Consider the following 23134-nt stretch of genomic DNA (forward strand, 5'->3'; position numbering starts at 1 on the left):
ATGTCCACATGCCAGAGTGTGATCCATTCAGTCCATAGTATGGCAGAAGGTAGAGGGTGCTGCCAAAACCGGCTTAGATCTGAGAGGGTTAGTGTGTGGAAGAAGAGAAGCAGAAATGGTAGTGAAATGCAGGCATCCCTTTTATGAAGTGTAGTAACTGTTTATCTTTATGGTTGCACTTTTGACAACTTGGCCTGATTAAGGAGGTTTGCTAAAGCTTCTGGTGTAGTGGAATAAAGAAAAGTGCTCTCCGGTCCACCGCAAACCCAGTCTGTGCTCTGCTCTCTGCTCATGCGAATAATGTGACCGGTTGATTGTGTCAGGACAATTTAGTCTACCTCTGAAAATACCTTTAGTGACACAGTAGAATAGGACAGAGAAGCGAAGAATGACACAGCAGATTTAATATTAATATTTGATAGGTTGTTCGAGCAAAGTCATCTGAACCGTTGCTGGTGGAGCATTAGGGACAAAGACGTAACTTAATGGAAGTGACTCGCCATTCAGCAAGCTAGTGTTTGCGTGACCTGTTAAGCACATTTCCAGTCCTTCAAACACTGAGATAAGTTGCTTGCTGGCCATGACAGGAGCTCAGTTATCCCTCATGTACAATGAAATATGCTGTGAGAGCTACATGGAGAATTAAGCACCACTCTAAAACCAATGCTAGTCAAATCCTGCGAGTTTTTAATCCTTCAGTCAGTGAGGACAAGAGACCTACAAAGCCCACTCTCATTGTCTGGCACTCTTGATATAATATATTTGGTGTTGCATGTATTTTTTATGCTTAATATAGCCTTAGTGTTTCGTTGTGGGGAAATTGACTGACTTAGCCTGATGAGTTGGGCCACTGTTCTTGTTTTTCTCTAAGGTACTCTGGCGTTGGATCATTGTCACCGCGTTAGACCAATGCTGTGTTAATGTAACCACACTTGGGAGCCCTGAAAAAATTACCAGCCACCATGTTGCAGAGCTTGGCTGGATAGTGACTTGGATCATCAGATAAAGCTGGCACACAAACACACACTAAGATATGCTATCTCTCGCTGTCCTCTTTGGACTTCACTTTGTCAGATAACGGCTTAGCTAGCACCGTGAGAGGAAGGGAAACTCGAGCACACATGATGATAACCCTGAGTATGTGATAGTCTTAACTCTCCTGTGAAATGATGGCCTGGTTCAACCTGTTTTTTTGTTGCAGTCCTTAACAGATTAAGTGGCCATTTAGACTTAGTCAATTTAAACTGACCAAATTTTATCAAGATCAAACAGAATAACTGAACAAGTACAAATGTGAAATACTAACACACTCAAAACACTTTTTGTTGTCTTAAAATAGGGGTAAGTTGCTATAATTCAAACTAAAATTCTTTAGGCCATGATTTTGAGCCTGTTGGCTAAGCTTCATACAGTTTCTTTCGTTTTCTCAGCCGGTAAAGTCTGTGACTTCCCCTTGTGAGGTCACAACCAGAGGGCGAGACAGGAAGTGTTGACTTTGATCTTTCCCGCTGTTTAAACTAATTACCTGCCTGCAGCCGCAAGTACTGCTGGCCGTGGAATTCATTAACGGATGATAAAGCTTTGTTCTAGGCCAGTGTGGCTGTGAGGATATAGAGGAATTCAGCTTCCTCAAAGAGTGTGGTTTTACAGTCTAGGTTCCTCTCCAAGATCAGGTTAACTTTACTTTGTGTTCAACATTGAAAGGCCACTGATAATAGTTTGGTATTTGCTGGGCTGCCCATGTTCTACTGGAAAAAGGTACTGACTTAGAAAGAATATAACATTTCTTAAAGTGGCTCACAATAATTAAAAAACTTTCTGGTCCCCTTCTGCCCTCCATTTTACCTTAAATGTTTTAATAAATTTGATTTCACCACATCTAATTTTTGTATATATGTGATTTTCTCTTTAAAATAATTTAAGATTTTCACAGTAGAATTTGCACTATCCACAAACCTAGTACATTTGTGAGAGTAGGATTAGGTCGTTCCCTCACACAGTCATCACATTAGTGAATGAGGATTTATTAGGCCAATGCAAGATGTCCTCCATCTCCTGTAGCAGATTTACTACCATTCTGTCAAATGTATTGGTCCACACTGATTCTTAGGAGAAACGATTTTTATGATTCAAGTACGTACATTTCTTTACCCTGGCTTCCTCTGTCAAGCATCTCTACAGGTCAGGCTCCCACAAAGACAATGAACTTTATTATTTTACTTCCAATGAATGCAGTCAGTAAATCTACACATCAAAGCATTGCTGACTTCCTGTTGAAGCAACATGAAAGCTATTTTCTTCTGGGAAATTTCTGCTGTCGCTCAGTCTGTTGAAGACAGTTTGGCTTTTCTGCTCTCTGGCAGGCTGTTTCTGAGGACATGGATGCCAAACAGGTCGGAGTTAGTGTGGATTGAATGGATTGCTTATGGAACAGTGATGGAATGGAACACTTCAGCAGCACTTAGACTTACAAGTCTTGCTTTTAATGTGGCCTCTCAGTAAGCCTTTATCAGAAGGAGTGCAGTAGCCATTAAAAATGTGCCTGTTAGAAGCGAGCCAATCACCCAAAGTACTTAACACTTGACACCGACTGTGTATGGTTCTGAAAACGTTAACAGCAATCCTATAATGTAATCTATGCCCTACTTCTAACAGTTTTTAATCAAGTATTCAGATTCAGTTAGTTTCAGTTAATATAATAACTAACCTCAGAGTTAATTTACTGGTTAAATAAATGTCCAAAACTTTTTTTTTTAAATTTCAGTGTTTTGTCCGGTTGTGCAATCATTATTATAGAATTCTCAGGTCTCTACAATGTTGAATTAAAAAAGGTCACATTGATTAACTTGATCAACGAATGTCAAAGAAACCCATTCACTGAAAAAGAGAGTCTGCATTTTTTTACTGAAGTACAATACTTGATTTACAGCTGAAAATGGTTATGACATGGATTCGCTTCAACGCTGGAGTGATAAGCAAATAAGCAGTTATTTAAGCCAAGTTCTTACATGTACATGACCGTTAAAATATACAGAAAACATGAAAGAACTGAATAACAGCCAGAGATGATGAATGGTAATGGTAACAGGCCACATCATGCTTGGCCGGGGTTAGTAAACAGGACAGTGCTGTTTGTGGCTGCGGTCTGAGATGCCGTTCATATGAGTCCTGGTGCAGAAGTTGTAGTAGTGGGATCAGCCATTTCCAGTTTGTAGTGTTTACAGAGCAATCTCTCTGTCTAAAATCCTCCCACACTTCAGATGATTGCGGTTCGGATTGTACAATGTATCGCTTCGGCATCACAGTGTGGGCATGAACGGACAATGTGAAATAAAGTAAAATAATTTTAGAACTTTATTTGCTTGATTGTGGTGTCTGTGTCGTGCTTAGCTAATTATATTTATTATGTTGCACTCTTCAGTTGTTCACTATTAAATATTTGACAGGCCTAGTAGTGATATAAATGTAGAACTGAAAAGTCCACTCACTGACGCTGCTTTACTGAAACAGACTCTTAGATAATCGACAGTTGAACTCAGCAGCAGACATGCAACAAATAAGACATCCCCTCTTCAAGTTTCATTTTGAAGAGCATTACCAATGCGTTAGCCAAGTGCCACAAGTTTCTGCTAGTTACTGCAGTTTTGTGTATCCTCTGGGATACACTACAGTATTTTTCACTTTCCACATCATCATTAGTACTGCCGCTACCCTGTAATCTCTCTTTCTGTCACTGAGGCAATGGGGCTTCTCTCTCCTCTGTGGTCTCGTAATTGTGAGGTAATCATCTTTTCCCTCTTGAGAGCTAAAAGACTGTGTTTACACTTCATTTTTGGCAGCTCGACTTGGCGAGACACTAATTTACTCTCTCAGCAGCAGAATGAAGGCGCTCTTCTCATTACTTCACACTGGTTTTGCACTTTTAGCTCTTCCTTTCCCACAGCATTTGACGCTGGTCATCGTCAGCAGGTTGTGCAAACTGGTTGTATTTTCTGTCTTTTTCATGTGGTGTTTTTTAAACCGTTAGTTCACCAAAATTGCAAAATATGGTGTATTTTTTCCTGTGTCTATAAAAACGCCTATCCATCCATTCTTTTCTTAGTAATTTAAGTTTAGACATACATGTCTTTGAGATGTTGTTAAAGAAGAAATGCCTTCAATATGCCATACGGGTGCCTGGTTGTTTGAATAATCTACTGAACACAAGTGGGTGGAACATTTTTCACTCAAACTACTTTTACTTTATGAGGACATGGCGCCTGTGAAATCTGCTGAATACACACACTGTGGGTAGTTGTGGAACCTCCCTGAGGACCATTTGATGTTAAATGACCAAAAATTATTATATTTTAGTGGTTGCACTCACCCTTATTGCCCAAAAGGGTGAAGATCCAAGATGTAGAAGACCAATATATGTGGCATTTCCCTTTGTCTCTCTCTCAACTACACTGTCTATCTGAAACACTTACATAATATTTTCTCCTGGTTCAGGCTAATTTAAAAAAAAGAACTCTTGCCTATACACATTCGCTTTGTTGCACACAGGCCCTGCGTTTTGGCTGTTGCATTACTCCTCTGATATTGTCCAAAATCGCACCCACACACACAAACAAACACAGTGCTTCAAAACAGACTTCTCAGTCCAGGCATAGCCTAGCTTCAGCCGCCAGGCTTTATCTAAATCCCTCTCCCAGCATGATGGATATTGGATCAGATCAGACACAGCCCACAAGTCCATTTGATGCTGCACTGATAGCAAACTTGCTTGATAACATCCCATATTCTGAACTAGGAGAGGCATTACCAAGCCCCCTTCTGCCTGTCATGGCTGTTGTCATGGTTGCTTTGCCATAAAAGGGAGGAGGCTGCCTGTGAAGTGACAGGATTTTTCACCCTCGTGAAGAAAAATTATAATGAAAAGCTATTAGCATATTGATGCATTCATATACTTTTACATATACAGATACTTGAACAGCTGCACATAATCTTTCTCATAATTTCAACCTTTTTCGCGTTCCTTGTTTTTGCCAATTAATGTTGCGCCTATTTTCTGCTCTCTTCTGTTTTTCCATATTCATTACGTATGTTATTCTCCTCTTTCCCTGCGTCTCACCCCGTCTTTCATCACTCTTCCTCTGCCTCCCACTCTTCCTTTCCCTTCTCAGTTCTCATCCATTCATCACTCTCTGCTTCCCTGTTTCCTTCTGCTTCTCCCTCCACCTCTATGTCATTCAATCCTTCTCTCCGTCACTATCGGCCTTCTCACATCCTTCTATCTCTTCCTCCATCCATCCACCCCGCTTGGCCCAGGAACAGAGACATTCCTGACCTGGACTTATCTCTCTTGCAGAACACCAGCATCACCAACAAGGCTCTGTCTCCAACATAAGTCAGCTACTGGCTGGTTGACAGCATTCCTTTAAGCTCAGAGGCTGCTTAGAGTAATCTGCTCAACTTCCACCTTTGTTCCTAATAGGACACACTTACTGACCATCTAGAAACTATTCATGCATTCCTTCATTGATTAGTCATTTACCAGAACCGTCCTGTTGGTTGATCTGTGGGATTGTCAGTCTAAAGTCTAAACAAGTTGAAACCCTGCCCGTCTGAATTCAAAATGAATATACAAAAATGAGAATGTAGTTGAATACACAATAGTACAGACCTTTCCCTTTTTCCTGAAGGCCAGCTATAAAAGCTTTAATGATTAGACTATAATGCTGAGGCCTAATGTAATGTTTGGAAATGCAGGAAATAGTCTGCATGAATTTATATTACTCTCAATCATTCTTAGCTATTGCCAAGGAGGCCAGGCAGTCCATGGTTGTAATTTGACCCTTAGCGTCTGATCTGACATGTTTATGTTGCCAGACTTTACAAGTCATCCCTGACATTCCAGCACTAATGGCTGTTCCATTAACAACAGTCATTTCATTATCTCCAAGAGTCCCTTGTTCTAGTTATAGTGTCCAGAGAGCACTTCAAAGCATCCTACTCATCAGACTCATCAAGCTGATGGACGGCTGATTAGAGATGTGAAAAATGCTGCTTTCATGCTCATAAAAGAGTCAGTGAAATTTTGCTCTTTTAGGACTGAAGCATTTCATTGCTGAATGTTGATTATTCTGCTTCATTTGGTCAGTTTGTATGTGGAGTTACTTGTCGTGTTTGACTCCATTTTGTGGAGCGGTAATTGTAGAGATGAAAGGTTTTTGCTTTTTGACTCTCCTGTTTAGAGAGGGCTTAACATGGATAGAGTTGAGAAGAGGCAGAAGAAAAAGACGAGTGATAGAAGACTCAAAGCGTTGTAATTAGGTGAATTAACCTGGGGTCGTGTAATATGGTGGAGCTTCAGACCCCCCTCTGTGGGTCTGTAAATGTTTTATAAAGCTCTCTTTGAACTCATTAACCAGAGGAAGATGAGTGAGCCTAAGGTGCCTTGAGGAAATGAGTAAAGGCTTTGTTTTTGAAAAAGCCATATTGGTGCTAACATTCTCTTGGCTCCATTGACTCAGGGTGGAGCACATAGTGCTTGTTAAAGCCCATTAAGCAGCAGCGTAAGTTCTTGTGCCATTGCCAAAAGTGTTCTCTTTTCTAATAAAGTGTAAAAGCTATAAGCTTTTATCTTGAGAACATGTGTACTGAAAATGATCACATGCTGTGATCCCACTCATTTCCATTCATTGTCACAAAGAGGGCTGGTAGAAATGAGGACATTATCCTAGCCTTCAGCTGCCTTTGATTCTGCCTTATTTTTACTCTTAGAAAAAAAATAATTTTCTCACAAGACATAACTTATCAATTACCATATTTACAGGCATGTTCAAATTGTATTTCCATTTTCTCTCAGCAGACATCTGAAATTACGTCAGTGTCAGGATTACTTAATTTTCCTCTGTAGGCATTTTACTAGTGGGGAATTAGGACCCATTAGGAAACCATCGATAAAGATTAAGGACAAACTGGAGTCTTCATAATGTACTATCATCTTTTAAATTTCACAGAAAGCCAGACTTGGGTGTTGTGTACACGGTGACCATTGCACATGCACACACTACAGTGTTAATGCTAAAACAATGAGTGATCTGGCCCAAGTGTAGTAGCATCAGTGCTTGTGAAAAGGTTTATTTCAATTACAATCTCTTTTCCCTGAAGCTCTGCACTCTTCATTTTTTTTTGTCCCAGTATTCTGTCCCCATCCTAGCTCTAGGCAGTGTTAGCCAGCGCCAGTGCTAAAAAAAAAGTTTCTCATCTATCATGGCTGCAGGTAAAACAGTCAAGATTAACTACGCCATTAAGTACAAGATAGAGCAGTGAATCTCATTCATGATAGTCTTAGCTGTTAATCTGTAATGTCCCATCCTGAGGCCACTGGGGTATTTTAAGCTCCATAACTTCAGGCGAGTTAGTGTCATGCTCTTTGCAGTTATTCTGGCCACTGAATTGTGTCTTCATCTCTTGAGGTTCTTGAGGTTTCACTACATTGCATTGCTGGAATAGGAATCAGTGTAATTTGAATCCACACATGCACAGAAAAGTGAAACTTTCTGTCAGTGGAATCAAGTATTGGATTGGTGTACCAGTTCCCTACAAGCTCAGTAAAGCCACAGCTAATGTATTATGTTTCCCCTTTCCTCAGGGATTACTTTCTGCAGTGGTCTAATACACTCTCTATATACACCAGTCTCCTTCCCATCATGTATTGACAACAAATTCACCCCATGTAACATGAGAATGAGGAATGCTAAAAAAAATTGCCTTGTGAAGATTAAAATGGTCATGCAATCGTTGCTGTCCTGCTTGAAAGCACAGTGCGTGTTGATTTATATTATAGGAAAAACAAGTCTTCTAGAATGAGTGTGTTTGGTTTTATTTGAAGTTTCTGAGATTTTGTATATATGAGCAAAGTCTGTTAGTTCTCCCTCCGTGGGCCTGTCACTCTGTGTTGTACATGTCTACGTCCTGGTGTTCTGGCTTGTCAAGAAACAAAGCAGCTGGGTCTGTGAGGGCCTGGCAGTGTCTTGAACTATTGAAGTTGCTCTGATGTGTGTTGAGATTGAATTTGGGCACTATGTGTGTGTTTGCATTGTGTCTGACATTCCTGCCATGGGTGGCTCTTGCTGTGTGGGGCTCGGATATAGTGTGCAGTTGTCAGCTGCTGTTTTTCCTTCTTTTCCCCTTTTTCATCCGATGACACTCACTTTCACTCAGTGCCTCTCAGGCTGAAATTCCTCTGGCTTGAACTCATGGTCCTGGCAACAGCCAACTGCCTATCAACTTGGCTCAACTGTGACAGAAAAGAGGAAGCAGAAAATTGGATATGAAGTTAGTATAGGATAGAAATGAGGTGAGAGAGCATAGTGCGAGAGCTGCCTTAATTTTTCCCTCTGAAGCTCATCTTGGGGAATTCTTCTTTCATGAGGATTCTCCCTGTAACCAGGATTCAGCATATTCAGCTTTAGAATTGCACCAAGTAGTCCTGCTTTCATTTTTTCCACCATTAAGGACACCATCATCTTGTCTGAATAAGCTTTATTGAAATAATCACTGGACCAAATCAACCTGAGCTTCGTGCATACGCTTAGTGTCAACTGAAGAAGTTGCTTGATTAAAATGTGTGGTGTGAGTTATCACACCGTACAACCCGAAAAGAAGTCACTCAGTGTTTGCTCTGCTTTTAAACTAACTTTACGAGCATTCTGTAGCTGAGCAAATGGTGAACTGCAGAACCAGTCATATCTAACCAAATGTCCCATACTCAGCTGTCATTATTGTTAAATGAATAATAAGAAGGATTATATATTTTTTTTTAAATCTGTTCTGTAATGAATTGGAAAATTTCACCTTTGTGCAAGATTGTAATACAATTGGATGTAATACAGTAAGAATTGCAGTTTATTTTGAATATCTGAATGTATATTTGTTGACTGCTTTATTTTGCAATGTGCAAAATAGCACAAAAACCACACGGAGTATCTAATTGCACCTTCCTATCATTTAAAAAATAGTTTGGCAGAGTGAAGAGATGCAATATAGTATTTCCTTAAGATTAATAAATATCAAATAATCTTTTGCTGCTACACTTTCTTTAGAGGTTGAACAAACAAGTAATTGCATAATTAGAAGTAGATGATTCCACTCCATGATGCTGTCCCAGGACAGAAGACGGTTTGGAAAAACCCACATGAGCACTTAGATTTGTCATAGAGCTTCTTTGATTGCAGTCCTCACTGAGAGCTGTTATGCAGTAAATGTGTGTGGTCTCTTGCTCAGATTATGGGAGACAAACACTTTGGCTGTTCTTCTGAGTCTCCTCCGGCACTTGACAAAGTGAGCCGTGCATTTCTTTTTCACACCATCCATTCTCGTTGCTAGGAGACTGGTTGATCTTTTTTCTTGACCCAGCTCACTTCTTGTTATTCTTTTCTCTTTCTGATTCATACTGTGCTCCTTTCCTGCAATATTAATAAATGACATTTAATTACATCCATGAATGAATAGGTTTATATAAAGATGACATAACAGTAGGACTCTCACAGCATTAAAACTGAAGGTTTACCATTTTACTGTCAAGTGCTTTCTATTATTTCTTTCTCCGAATGAGAGACCCAGAAAAGTTAGAAATGTGCCAGGAATGAATCATTATTGATCTGCCATGGAGGCAAGTATTTGCATCTAAAATGGGAACTTGGTCGTATATCTGTTTTCTTCACGTCAGTCAGTGCTATGTAGACATTCATTGTAGAGAGTGATATTAATGTTTTTGTCATGGCCTTGATCCTCCCATATTTAAGTGAACAATTACTTCACAAATGCCTAAAGATATGGGAGACGCCAGTGTTTACAAACAGTGACGTCACGAAGTCACGTGATTACCGCGCTGGTTGGCAAGAGGAACCAGAGGAACAATAGCTGACGATAACAATGCGAACTATCCTTCCGTGAAATTGTCCGATTATGCTCAATCCTTATCACCTGAGGCCCTACAAAGATATGTGAGTAAGCTGAGATATCAGGGAAACAGTAAAACCTTGCCAGATCCCTACAATTTGAAGACTGAGTGGGTTGACGATCCTTCATTGTGGCCGGACATTTCCTTCACCGACATTTATTTTTAATTGATTGACACCGCTGGGCAGTACACCCACCCAAAAATATAAAATTATGAATTAAAAATAATATATCTTCTGTTAATCTTCAACAAGATGTCAAAGAAATGTCAAGAAGTTGCTGTATTTTTTGTCTGCAGTATGGCTTCTATGTAACAGTAACAGACCCACAGCATTGGTGATCGAAAATAGGAAAATTCTAAAAAAAAACGATCGCTAGACGCATACAGAAACAAATATGGTTACAAATATGAGGCTGCTGGCTTAAGGAGATGTTATTGAATATGTTTCATTCGACTTTAGTATACTTTCATCGCCTAAAAAGCGATCGGTAACACATGACAACACTGAACCAAACCGAAAGTGTAGAGATCGCTTCACGCGAAGGATGCGACACTAAATCAATATCTTTTGGTAAATAAGCTCAATGTTGGACATACTAAACATGCTAAACTGTTGAATAGTTTACCTGAAGAAAAGTGGGAGCCACAAACACAATCTCTGCTGCTTACTGGGTTACAATTTTTCCTGTTGATGGCCTGAAGTCACCGCCATCTTCTCTCTCCTGAAATCGGTATTCGGTGAAGTTTCAAGCCTGGTCCCTTCTCAAAACGCTTTGTACAACCAACAACTACACACGCTATTACCATTGTGGTAAATACATGTGCAATTTCATTCATGAAAAGCGATAATTTTACGTATTTGTTTCACACCCGATATCGTTCTCGTAGCAAACCGTTATGTTACTGCTGGTTCTTGCCAACCAGCAGCGGTCTTGTACCACGTGACCATAACAAATGACGACACGCTGGCATCTCCCATAGGCAACATAAACACGGCTTCAGTTTTATGAGTAGCTCTTTCATTTAGCTTTCTCTGTTTTTTTCTGTACAAGTTGCAGACTTCAAAACTAATACAAGTAGCTGTTATTTGATACTTCTTCCAACTAGGGTTGCATAGTTATAACCAAAATGAGAAGCACATTTTTTTCGATTAATGTTGTGATCGCGACTCGCGTGATTATTCATAGATTTTAGAGACAAAATATATTTATTCCACTTTCACATTTAACCCTCAAGCGACCAAGCTATTTTAGTGACTAAAATGACCGACTGGGGTCATTTATGACCCCACTATATTTTACACAGGAATATGTCTACTTTAGTGCCTCTTTTTGTGCTTTCTTACCTATTCCACTCCACTGCATTTTAAGATGGATATTCTACAATAACCTTCTGTAATTATTCATGGATTTTAATCATTTTTGACTCAAAGCTAAAGTAAAACCATATGAACACAATATGATGCATTGTAAGAACGCAATAACATTTATTTAGACACGCTTTGTCTGCCACTTCTTTTAAAACTTTATTCCTTTTGTTTCCTCAATAGTAAATCAAAAGTACATAAAAACAAAATCTACACAAACATCTTGTCTGTATGTGTGCAATGTAACATGCAGAGAAGCATTTAGATTAGGGGTTGCTGTGGCTCAGGTGGCAGAGCCGTTCGTCCAATGCAAGGAACTTTACCCACCTTACCTCCAGTGCTGCCACTTACACTGGTGTATGAATGTGTAGGCTGTGTAATGTTGGTGGTGGTCAGAGGGGTTGTAGGAGTGGATTGGCAGCCAGTCAGTCTGCCCCAGGACAGCTGTGGCTAAAAATGTAGGTCTGCCAGCTATAGTGCACTGCAAAACACTGAAATATAGCGATTAAAGGTAGAAATAAATGAATAAAACTAAGGCCTACAATAGTGAAAAACCTATACATCTTTCTGGGGTCATAAGTGACCCCAGACAAGTTTCCATTATCCTTGTCGAACCAGTTGGTCGATCTCTACAGAAAACTATGAGCAGCTGTAGGACAAGTAGACTGACAAATTCATGGTAGGAAACATTTTTTGGATAAATATAATTGTATGGCTGGGGTCATAAAAAACCCCACTCTGTCGCCTGAGGGTTAAATAAAAGGATCGCTGCTTTTACTTGACTTTTGACTTTTATAAGACTTAGAAGGTTCTTCCTTTCCTGAATTTAGAACCTATTCTAGCAGCAACATTTAAATAACATTATATCCAAGACAAGTCCCCATTCTGTTACTGCAGTGCATGCGAGTCAGACAGTTGTGTGACCCATAATTTACTTTGAAAAGAGAAAAAGAGAAGAGATTTACACTAGTTGGAATCAAGTTATTTTATTTAATGGGCTGTTTTCTATTAGTATGCCTCACAGAAGACTTACTAGTTCCCTTTTGCTTGTCTCCACATCTTTCTCTTCCTCACTCTGTCACTCAAATGCCCACAGTGGTCATATAAAAAGCTGCCATTCCTAAAAGATGGTAGTTTCTGACCAAGAGCAAATGGATGGTCAGGAAATGTCAACAGTGTGGTCGCTCTGATTGAACAGTTGGTCGAGCTTAAATCCTGAGTGGGTGTGACTGCATCCACTACATGCATTCTCTGAGGCTAAGCATTGTATGCAACTCTGCAGCAGGTTACACTGTTCTGCAGTTTGGTTTGACTACCTGCGTTATTTAGATCTAGTGCATTAACACGGTTTTATATCGTAGGGTAAAATAATATTCATGACTGGCACCCTTCTAATTTTAACGTCTCCAGCTACACAGTAGTTTACCTTCATAGCATTCCTGGGGTGAAAGTAATAACTTAATAGTTACAGCATTTTTTGAGCATTTCAAATTGGATCAGCATAAGGAAGTGGCAAAAAAAAGCCTGACTTAAGCTCATTACATTACTTTGTGATGACCAATCTGCTACTGTGCGACTACCCTCCTCACCAGCAGCCATCTGCATGTTGGAGCACTGAAAATATGGGACGAGGCAGGATTTACCTCGCATCATGCAGAGTTAATTGCTGACATTGCTCTGAGATGCAGGGTATGAGCAACTCCTCGCTGACGTCAATGCCTGTTTCACTTTTTCTTTCTTTTTTAACGATGACGCTCGTCTGTTGAACTCCGACATACATTGCATTTTGACAGTCTAGCAAAAAGTAGCAGAAAAAGTGTACACCGAGGCAGGAGTTGGTTCAAAAGGAAAATGTTTTTCAACACCCATCCTTAACGTCTCCACTGACATGCGGTAGCACACTGTGAGCCTGCTCCTCCCCACGGGCAGCCATCTGGAAGAGCAGGGAAGAATGGAGGTATGCAGGGAGAGGAACATCTGGTCTTCTCTGAGTTTGCACAGACAGGAAATATAATGGATGGGAGATTTACACCCAGCCACGCTCAGATACTGCACCTATACTTTTGTTTTTATAGGCATGCAAAAGTGGCCAGTTATTATGTGTCTTGTGCTAAATTATTTGTTTGTCATACTTAATGATGGCCCATCAAATCTGTGATGGAGTCATGCTGATGAATCAGATCACTGTTTTGTAATGGATGCACAGATCAGAGCAGCATCTGTGATGGTGCCGTGTCCGTAGCATTATTTGCTGTGGTTTTCTAATGCGGACTGCATTGGTAATGGATTTCTGTGTGCATTATACCATGTTACTTATGGTGTATTATTATGAACAACATCAAGCTTAGCTGCTGCTTTTATGCTTTTTCTAGCTGTTAATCGTATCCAAAGTCATTGTAGAGGCTGTTGCTTGTAAATGGCATGGGTGGCCTTAAGTGGGATTATCCAGATATGATATTTCATCACCACCAAAGCTGATTCAACACTGAAGTTGATATTTTGCATTGTGCTCATTTGTGACTCCCATATGATGGTTATTTTACAATGCTTAGTAGAAACAGCTCAATAATACAAAGTCTTGTGCTTGACAATAAACCTGAAAATGTTTTTTGTAATGGGTGGGAGTAATGGTAGTTTGTATGGTATTTTTTAAGATGACCCAGCAATTGCATAAATAGAACTGTTGGCCTTGTGTGTCTGCAGTATTCATGAAAATCGTACGGTTCATATGCATCTCTGGAGGCTGTTTTAATCAATAACACCCAGAAAACTCATCTCTGTGATTGAAGTCTTGACTAAAATATAACAGTAGAAATATATAGCAGCTATAAGTAAGCATATGTTGGTCAGACAACTTTTTAGGATACATTTGCTGTTGCTTGGAATGGAGTTTAGATTAATGCCTGTAAGCCACAGCGAGGGAAACACTTTATATTATTTTGTGCTAAGTAAGAACTGCCTCTATACTGCTGTGCTCTGCTGTTACCAAATGTGCATGACATAATGCTGACATGTGTCTGGGCTGTGTAGTGACCTGTGGAGTTTAAGTGGATCGGTTGCTGCATCAGGTCTGCAGAGGATTTTACCTTACTGTTGGTGTTTAGCAGTTTACTTAGTCACACAGGAGTGCAGCCTCAGACAGAATAAATCTGTATGCACACACAATGAAGAGGAGGCTGCAGAGATGGCCTTCACAGGATGCATACACAAATGATCATTTACCTGTACATACATATTAACATTCTCATGCAAATGGGACCACAGCGTGTTATAAATATAGCACAAATTTGCATGTATGCCTGTGTGCAAAGAATATACTGACAAATAAAAGTCACATTTCCAGTCCTACTTTATAAAACCCAAGCTATTGCACAACCAGGCAACACAAACCTGCACGCTTTTTCGCACTCTCTTCTGCACACGTATAATATTGACACCAAAGGAATTTCAAGCAGCTCCTTAATCCAAGCAAGTGCTGACTGAGGCTTAGATTGGATGGAAGAAGGACGAAAGATGTTTAGATGTGCAGGTGAGAGGGCAAAGGGGTTTAAAGACGGGTGGAGAAAGGTGAAGAGGGAAAAGTCAGCATCAAAGAATGGGATTTTTCCTGAAAATACTACTGCTTTCCAGGTATTCTGTTGGTAAAAAAGGCAACTTTTTTGTTCTGCTGCTGCATTAGGAATCTTTCAGGAAACTTCGGCCTTGTATTTCTTGAATTCACTTCTTTTAATGAGGTGCTTCTGTCCATTTTTCATCTATTTTTTCATCTCGCAAACCAATGCATAGGTGCATTATCTGTGTTCTGCGTGACTGCTTATATTCGGTCATCTTTTGTTAGTAGCTTCCGTGTATAAATACATGCTGCAGGTTTGTTTCATTTGTTCTTCTATCCTTTTTATCATTCTGCAGGTATGACTACAGAGAGATGCTGTACAACTCTACATTCTGTCTGGTACCTCGAGGACGACGGCTGGGTTCCTTTCGCTTCTTGGAGGCCTTGCAGGTCAGTGATACAAATACAGATGTTGGTTGCTGCTGTGAGGCCCAGTTCTTAGTAGTATATAGTAGTAATTCAGACAATACAGTGTAGCTGCAATGGTATCAGCTTGATTCCTCAAGAAGAAAATAATTTCTGTCAGGGTTTCTGCAGGGTATTAAAAAGAATTAATTGTCATTAAGTTGATTTTGCAAAAATTAAAGCCTGAAATGGCATTAAAAATCATTAAATTTGATTCTCAGTGGCATTAAAAAATCTTTCTGCAGTTTTGAAGAAAATATTTGACAGCAATAATATATAAATATAGACTGCGATTCATCAGATATGTGCATCTGCATAAACATGCTGAATCATTGTGATAATCGTTCCAGCCGGTTGGGTACAGTTGCCAAAAACTGCATGTTTTTAACCCTCGTGTCGTCCTGCGAGTCTAAACTGACCTGTTTGAAAGTTTGGCGATGTGGAAAAAAATATTTTTTCACAATGAAACTTCTGATATCCACGTTTTCAACATTTTTGGGAAATTTTTGAACATTTTTTGGTGGGGTAAAAAAAAATCAACCAAAATCTGGCAAATTTCGCTGGATTTTGGTTGATGTTTTTGTGAATGTTCTTAAAGAAAATAGAAGTTTTACTGATGTGTATATAATCACTTTAGATATTTTTAGGATTTTTTTTGGAGGATTTTTACTCATTTTTTGAAAATATTTACAAGAATTTTCTTGTCACATTTGGAGGATTTTTTTTTTTAATAAAACTTTTAAAGGGAAACTTTTAAGCGATTATTGGAATTTTCTTCCTAAAGGTTTTGCAAATTTTCAGAAATTTGGGGAATTTTCTTGCCTAATTTTTGGATTTTTTTCAGAAATAGTGAAATGTAGAGACAGTTTTCATATAAAAATCATCTTTTACAAAAAACCAAACCCTTGTAATTTGTTGAGTTCTTGGTTGTGGCATTAACATTTTTTACAGTGTAGCATTAAAATGGCACCAAAAAATATTAAATTTGACTTTTTGATATCTGCAGAAACCCTGTCTGTGTTTTATTAAGAAATAATGCAAAATTGTGACTTAAGTTGTCCCAATTGTACTAAATGCTTTCAAGTTTCCACAGTCCTTACATCAATGACGTGCATTTTGCCGACTTGAGTGCACAGCTGAACAGAAAATGACCAAACATGAGTTGAACTGTTCCTAGAAACCTTAGTAATGCGTCAGCCTCAATGCTGTGTGACCAAACAATAAATCCATTAATCAGTGCTGGAGAACGGAAAAAGTGAAGTACTGATTTAGTCTGAATTGCTCTCTCACCCACTGCCAGTCATTTTGTTATTGTGCAGCCAGTGTTACTTCAGCTGCCTGTGACTCAGTGTCTTACTGCTGTTCCTGCCATCTTGTTTCTCTTTTTACTTCCTTCTTTTCAATTCTGTTTCTATTTTCTCCTACTCCTTTGAATTTCTTCGCCCACCTGCCTGGTTCTTCTTGTCTGTTCTTTCCTCATGTGTTTCGATCATATTGCTTATCATAGATGCATGTTTTCTTATGTTGACAAACATCTTAATTTTGTACGTGGATGTGTAATTTTCAGGGAGTGTCCCTAATTCATCTCCCTAATCGTCTTACTCACGTAACCCGTCTGCTCCCTTTAGGTATGCAGAGATTCTGAAGCTTCTTTAGTGGCTTAAATAGATATATTTAATGAACAGTTTCACTTACGGTAGTTAGAGGAAAATTTACCTTTCACTGCTTTTTATTCACGGAGAACAGAACAAGTCTCTTTGGATTGTCATTAGGCTGGGTGTAACCAAAACTCATGCTGCATTTTACAAACTGTTTTTTTTGTTTTTGTTTTTTAGAATAGGCGTTCTTCTACAGTAAGCTTCTTTATGCAGTGTTCTCTGTGAGTCATTGGAGAAACTGTTATAAATATAAGTTTTGCATGTATTTGTAACCTTAACCCTTCAGTCTGTATCAGATTTTTATTCAGTTCAAGTCATAGGTCTGGAATGATTGGAGACAAATAATTTCATTAACTAACTTATAAATTTTAAGCAGCACAACTATAATCAACAGCGAATGTATTTTTAAATATAAATGTTCACAATGTATTGCTTTTATAAGACAACATATTAGCTGGGTCCGGATAGACTCACCATTCTGTCTGTATCTGGATTTTGTGAAGCCTCCTCTAAATGCTGTAATTACTCCCCAGATAGCAAACTATGGGTGAATCAATGTTGAATCTATGTTGAGACCTAACGTAGAAATTATACAGAAAGCGCAAGGTTGATAAAATGTTGAGTCAACGTTTGCTTTTCAACCATAAATCACACTTTACCCAGATAGCAAAAGATGTTAAATCAATGTTGAATTAGGATTAAGAAGGTTGAATTGTGGTTACGGTTGAAGATTGATGGATGGATCAACGTTGATTCAACAACATTTTGTCAACATTGAAGTTTGTGTTTAAAAGATGCCATTGAATCTACATTGTATTTTGGTTTAATTAAAATGTTTGACAGGTCAATGTTTAATTAATGTTGAATCTATGTTTGCAAACATGTAATCTATGTAAGCAAACGTTGACTCAACATTTTATCAACCTTGCGCTTTCTGTATAATTTCTACGTTAGTTCTCAACAGATTCAACATTGATTCACCCATAGTTTGCTATCTGGGTCCCTTGTAGCAATCTTTTAAGGAAAACAACAGGCCAATCAAGGAGAGTATTTCAGTGATGCTGACCAGTAATTTAGATTTATGGCAAGATTTTGAAAGCCAGGCCTCGTGATAATGCAGTAAATGAGGATTCTCTCAAGATAACTGCCGATTAATTATGATAAATGTGGTCTGGTATTGGACTGGTTGTCCTCAGTCAGTATTTAAATATAAGGAAATGCTTAAAAATATTTTCCCTTCAAATTATTATGCTTTATCATGAGTGACCTTTTACTTTTCTAAACACGTCTGCTGGCAATGCTTCAGGGTCAACTGAACTGTTTGGAAAGACAAATGTTTATCTGTGAAAATCAAAGGAAATGGTACATTACATCTTGAATACAGTGATTATAAAAGTACATATTTACAATATCTAAACATAAATTATTGATTTGATTAATATGACATCATACAGTTGCAGGGTATTAAGGGATTGATAATAAACAGAGTGAAAAGGGCAGCTTTCTTTTTACTTTCACAAATTCTGGGCACCAGCATGAGAATGTAGCTGCCATACATATTTTTGAGGTATTTTTGAAGAATACATATAGGAACAGGCTTTGCAGTTCCCCTGTTGTATGATTAGATTTAAGATATTTAGCTTCAGATAGCAGGTGTCTTCACCCTTTAGTGGCTTACTCTGGGTTTGAGTGCAAAGCACAAAAAGGAGTCAATATTTATGTGATCAAAAAGTCAAAACAAGCCCCAGCTGCTGTGTTTTCTTTGTTTGAGTTATGCTTGTGTCAAGTATTGTCAGCAGCAGTCTAGAGAAATAAGAGAAGAGGGATGTTTCTGAAGGAGAATGATGAGTTTTGACTTTACAACAGGAGATGGACAGTGTCTCTGTTCTGAATTGAACGGCAAAAATAATTGTGCCACAGGGGAGCTAAGAGTGAGACAAGGTGAGACAGTGGGCTGATGACCAGATCAACAAAGGGAGAGAATGCAGTGTAGCTGCAGAGTTAGCATGCAGAAGATGGCTGAGGTGTAGGGCTGGACAACGGCCTGGAGGTATTAATGTCTCTATAAACTCACAGCCTTAGACTGAAAGCACAAAGGTTGAGTAGAGCAGGCGGACACTGGAGAATTTAGGAAGGCAAACTTACTGTGGTGTGATACTGTGCTGCAATGGCTAAACAAAGTATTCCAAATGGTCAGAAAGGAAGCAGTGCAGTCGTCTGGAGTGGAGATGTACACGTTACTGAACTGAGGACTGTGAGGTTGAGCAGTGGTAGACTGATTCAGCACTAAATGTAAAACACAAAGCTGTAGAATCAAGTTGTGCATTGCAGGTGTCATGTGACATGTGTAAGGCCACTGTCACAGTCACATTGTCTTTACATGTGTTTGCAAAATGCAGGGAGTTCACAGCACTGTGCTTTAGTAATGGCTGTTTCTTCTGTGTGTGTGTGTGTGTGTGTGTGTGTGTGTGTGTGTGTGTGTGTGTGTGTGTGTGTGTGTGTGTGTGTGTGTGTGTGTGTGTGTGTGTGTGTGTGTGTGTGTGTGTGTGTGTGTGTGTGTGTGTGTGTGTGTGTGTGTGTGTGTAATATGCTGAGTTAGGAGAGGATTGAACCACAGGAGTCTCTAGTTGATTGCTCTGTGAGTGCAGATAAGTAGGTAAAGCATGGCAGCCTTTCAGCAGATTGCTACCTTTGCTAATGACACCAAGGAGATTAGACGAGCACTGCAGCACTCTGATGCAGGAGTGTTTGTGTCTGGACGTATGTGTGGTGACCAATCAGTGAATGGGACCCCGCTTAACAGATTACAGGGCCGGTTACTGCTGGCAGAACACTGCATGTGCTGTCCAGCTCTTACAAACACACATAACCAACACACAGAATTAAAGTCGCAGCACAAACGAGAACACGTTTGCACTATCACACACAAATGGGTGCAAGGATTCACAAGGACATGCACACACACGGATACACGTTTCAGTGCAATTTCATTAATCTCCTACATGCAGAGGTTTATTGTTCGAGTACGTTTCAGAGTGTACCTGCCTTTCCAGGTACTGCAGCGGTTCTGCAGTTAGTGGAATGTGCTTATCCTGTTGTATGAATTTCATTATTTGATTGGACAGTGATTTAGTTTTTAAATGTTAAATATCTACTTTTCTCTGTGTATCTACATTTTGTTGCCTGTAGGAATACAAATTGTAACACAACAAGGGTGTCGGTTCCCTTTGAGCATAAATATTTTAAGGAGTTAAGGCATCAGAAACTGCTCTGCACCTCTGATTTAACACATTTACTGTATATTTTTGTATTAATTCCATGCTGTGTGTGCGTTTGTGCGTCACAGGTTCCACTCTTCAAACGGTTCATCTCGTTAACTAACGGCGTATTTTGTGTTTGTGTTGTGCTTGCAGGCAGCTTGTGTGCCAGTGATGCTAAGCAATGGCTGGGAGCTTCCCTTCTCAGAGATAATCGACTGGAACACGGCAGCAGTTATTGGGGATGAAAGGCTGCTATTACAGGTAAGGACAGCTTCTACTACAGTTGAAATGTAATGGTAGGAACAATATACACATCTAAATTTAACTGAAATAACGGCGTCCTTACTGTCAAAGAAAAAAACGGGCAGCACATGACTATTTATTGACCATAGACAGATTTTGGCAGGTCTTAACTCACAAAGGCTTGATAACACAGCAGCAGTGTGCAGGTTTTTCTTACATTTGCATTTTCATCACCACGCACGTGCAAAGTAGTAATGGCTCTGTGCATCTCTTGACATCAACTTTGCCACATGGTGCATTTAAGGACATATTTTCTGTGGGGTTTTTCTGCATTATTAGGTGTTAATTTGTGAATTTTGACATCCATCTTCTAAAGCTACCACATAACATTTGAGATTCACCCAATGTATTTACTGGACTTGGTGGACTAAATGGCAGTACACAGTGTAGAGTGTTGTTTTTAGCTTGTGTTCTCTATTTCCTAACATACTCCTTCTGTTGCAGATCCCCTCAACAGTACGGTCCATCCACCAGGATAAGATCTTGTCCTTGAGACAGCAGACACAGTTCCTATGGGAGGCTTATTTCAACTCGGTGGAGAAGATAGTACTGACCACACTGGAGGTACACACACACATATTCATATTTATATATAAAAAAACACTACAATTACACACGTATATATGTATATCTCTATATGCTAGTGCAGTGTCCATTCAGTACTGACCTCCTTGGAACGGGCGGTTTCTTGGCCTCTCGTATCGCTGCTTGTAGCTTTCTCAATATCACTGACCAACTGCTGATTCAGATTACTTCACAACACTTCACCATCCGCACTGACTGCGTTATCAGACTATGACAACAGCATGTAACATTAGCTTAAGCAGTTTTCTCACTCACATATGGCTGTCACATCAAATGGCAAAATTACAGATGGTGTGTGGTGTAAAGTTACCATAACGGCAGCAGTGCAGAAATGACTTTGTCAGGGTTTCAGCAGGGCATTAAAAAGCATTAAAGTGATTTTTGCGAAAATGAAGGCCTTAAAATCATTAAATTTGATTCTCAGTGGCATTAAAAATTCTTTCTGCAGTTTTCAAGAAAAATATTTGATAATAATAATATATAATTATAGACTGATTTGTCAGATATATGCATCTGCGTAAACATGCTGAACCGCTGCAATAATTGCTCCGGCCGGTCAGGTACCAGCAGGTTGCCCCAGGTGGAGGATAGCTAGCTGGTAATGGGAAAATGCAAATTCCAGCTAAAATGGCAAGAAAACGTGGAATTCAGAGAATGACTGGAGCCCATGAGTGGTCAAATGTAGGGACAGTTTTCATATATAAATAATCTTTTGCTAAAAAAATCAAACCTGTGTAATTTGTGGCAATAAATCTTTTACAGGATAGCATTAGAAGGGCATTAAAAGCGTTACATTTGACTGGCTGATTTCTGCAGAACCCCTGTTTGTACACGGGAGTGATTAAGAAATATTGAGAAAATTAATTTTGAGTGATTCTACGAACAGGACACTTTCTGCAACAGAACACATTCCTAATACCCTATATCATGCTTGGGTGGAGACAAATAGTAAACAGGATGGTGCTGTCTGTTGCTGCAGTTTTGACAAAGCACTCCAGGGTGCTATCTCTTCAAGTGCTCATGCACAGCAGTTGTACTGGCACGATAAGCCATTTTCAGTTTGCAGTGCTCCCAGAGCGCCACATTGTTGGCTCTGTCTAAAACACTCCCACACTTTAGATGACTGTTGGTTAGGGGTTTTTTTATTTTTTATGTCCAACTTCTCTACCGGAAAACCCATGCTTTGACTGGGCTCAGCCTCTGTTACGATGCACTGTTTTTGCTTTACATTTGGTTCCTATAGCTCTACTGTAGTCAACAACTGCTGTAAAATGTTTGCATCTGGAGAAACACTCATCAAACCGAATTCAAACTCAACACTGTGTTTCCTTGGATACCTATCAATACACCTGTGTGAAGCATAAACAACACACAAATACGCATACAGCAGCTCTTTAATTCATCGCTAGGATACATATACATAAGGGCTAAGCGATGTTTATTTTTTAATCTTTTTTCATGTAATTGGATTCTGTTTGTTGTACACATTCTGTTTTCCACAACAGAAAATCTTCAGGGAGGAAAATCAGATGCAAATGTTCAGGATTTGCATGTTTATGTAAAATGGCAGCAATCTGTAAGCCAGTATTTACACTCTTAAATTGAATCATTTTTAATTTTTAAAATGCCACTTCGATGTGAATATTTTTTACTTGACTGAAAACTTTGCATGCTTGCACACAAATACAAGCAAGCCCAAAAATACAAACACAGCTTGTGTTGTGTAAAGTCACTTAATCCTCTTCAGGGTGGTTATTGAGTTTGTACTGACATTTTACAAGTGCAGACGTAATACGTGCAATGAAACCGCTTCAGACTAGAATGAAAACCAAGAGGGATGATATATATTGTTAAGCGGCGCTGTCATGTTTTGAGGCTGCTTCGTGCTGTGGCTCGGCTATCAATCATGTCAGTAGTTTGTTACTGTCAGAGTCCATTTATCTGTATTCTTCCTGGTGAGGAGCAGGCTATCATACTGCTCTTGGGCTAGAA

The 23134-nt window shown here is 39.3% G+C and overlaps 1 protein-coding gene across 1 annotated transcript in view; it reads left to right on the forward strand.

Moving 5' to 3' along the window:
• The window catches only part of LOC110948720 (exostosin-1a), a 42863-nt gene that overhangs the window by 10788 nt on the left and 8941 nt on the right, over window positions 1-23134 (forward strand). Inside the window, 3 exon segments of the mRNA XM_022190403.2 lie at window positions 15228-15321; window positions 20408-20515; window positions 21002-21121. Of these exon segments, the coding sequence (XP_022046095.2) occupies window positions 15228-15321; window positions 20408-20515; window positions 21002-21121 (322 nt within the window).

The sequence above is a fragment of the Acanthochromis polyacanthus genome, chromosome 12 (genome assembly GCF_021347895.1).
Source record: "Acanthochromis polyacanthus isolate Apoly-LR-REF ecotype Palm Island chromosome 12, KAUST_Apoly_ChrSc, whole genome shotgun sequence".
Lineage (NCBI taxonomy): Eukaryota > Metazoa > Chordata > Actinopteri > Pomacentridae > Acanthochromis > Acanthochromis polyacanthus.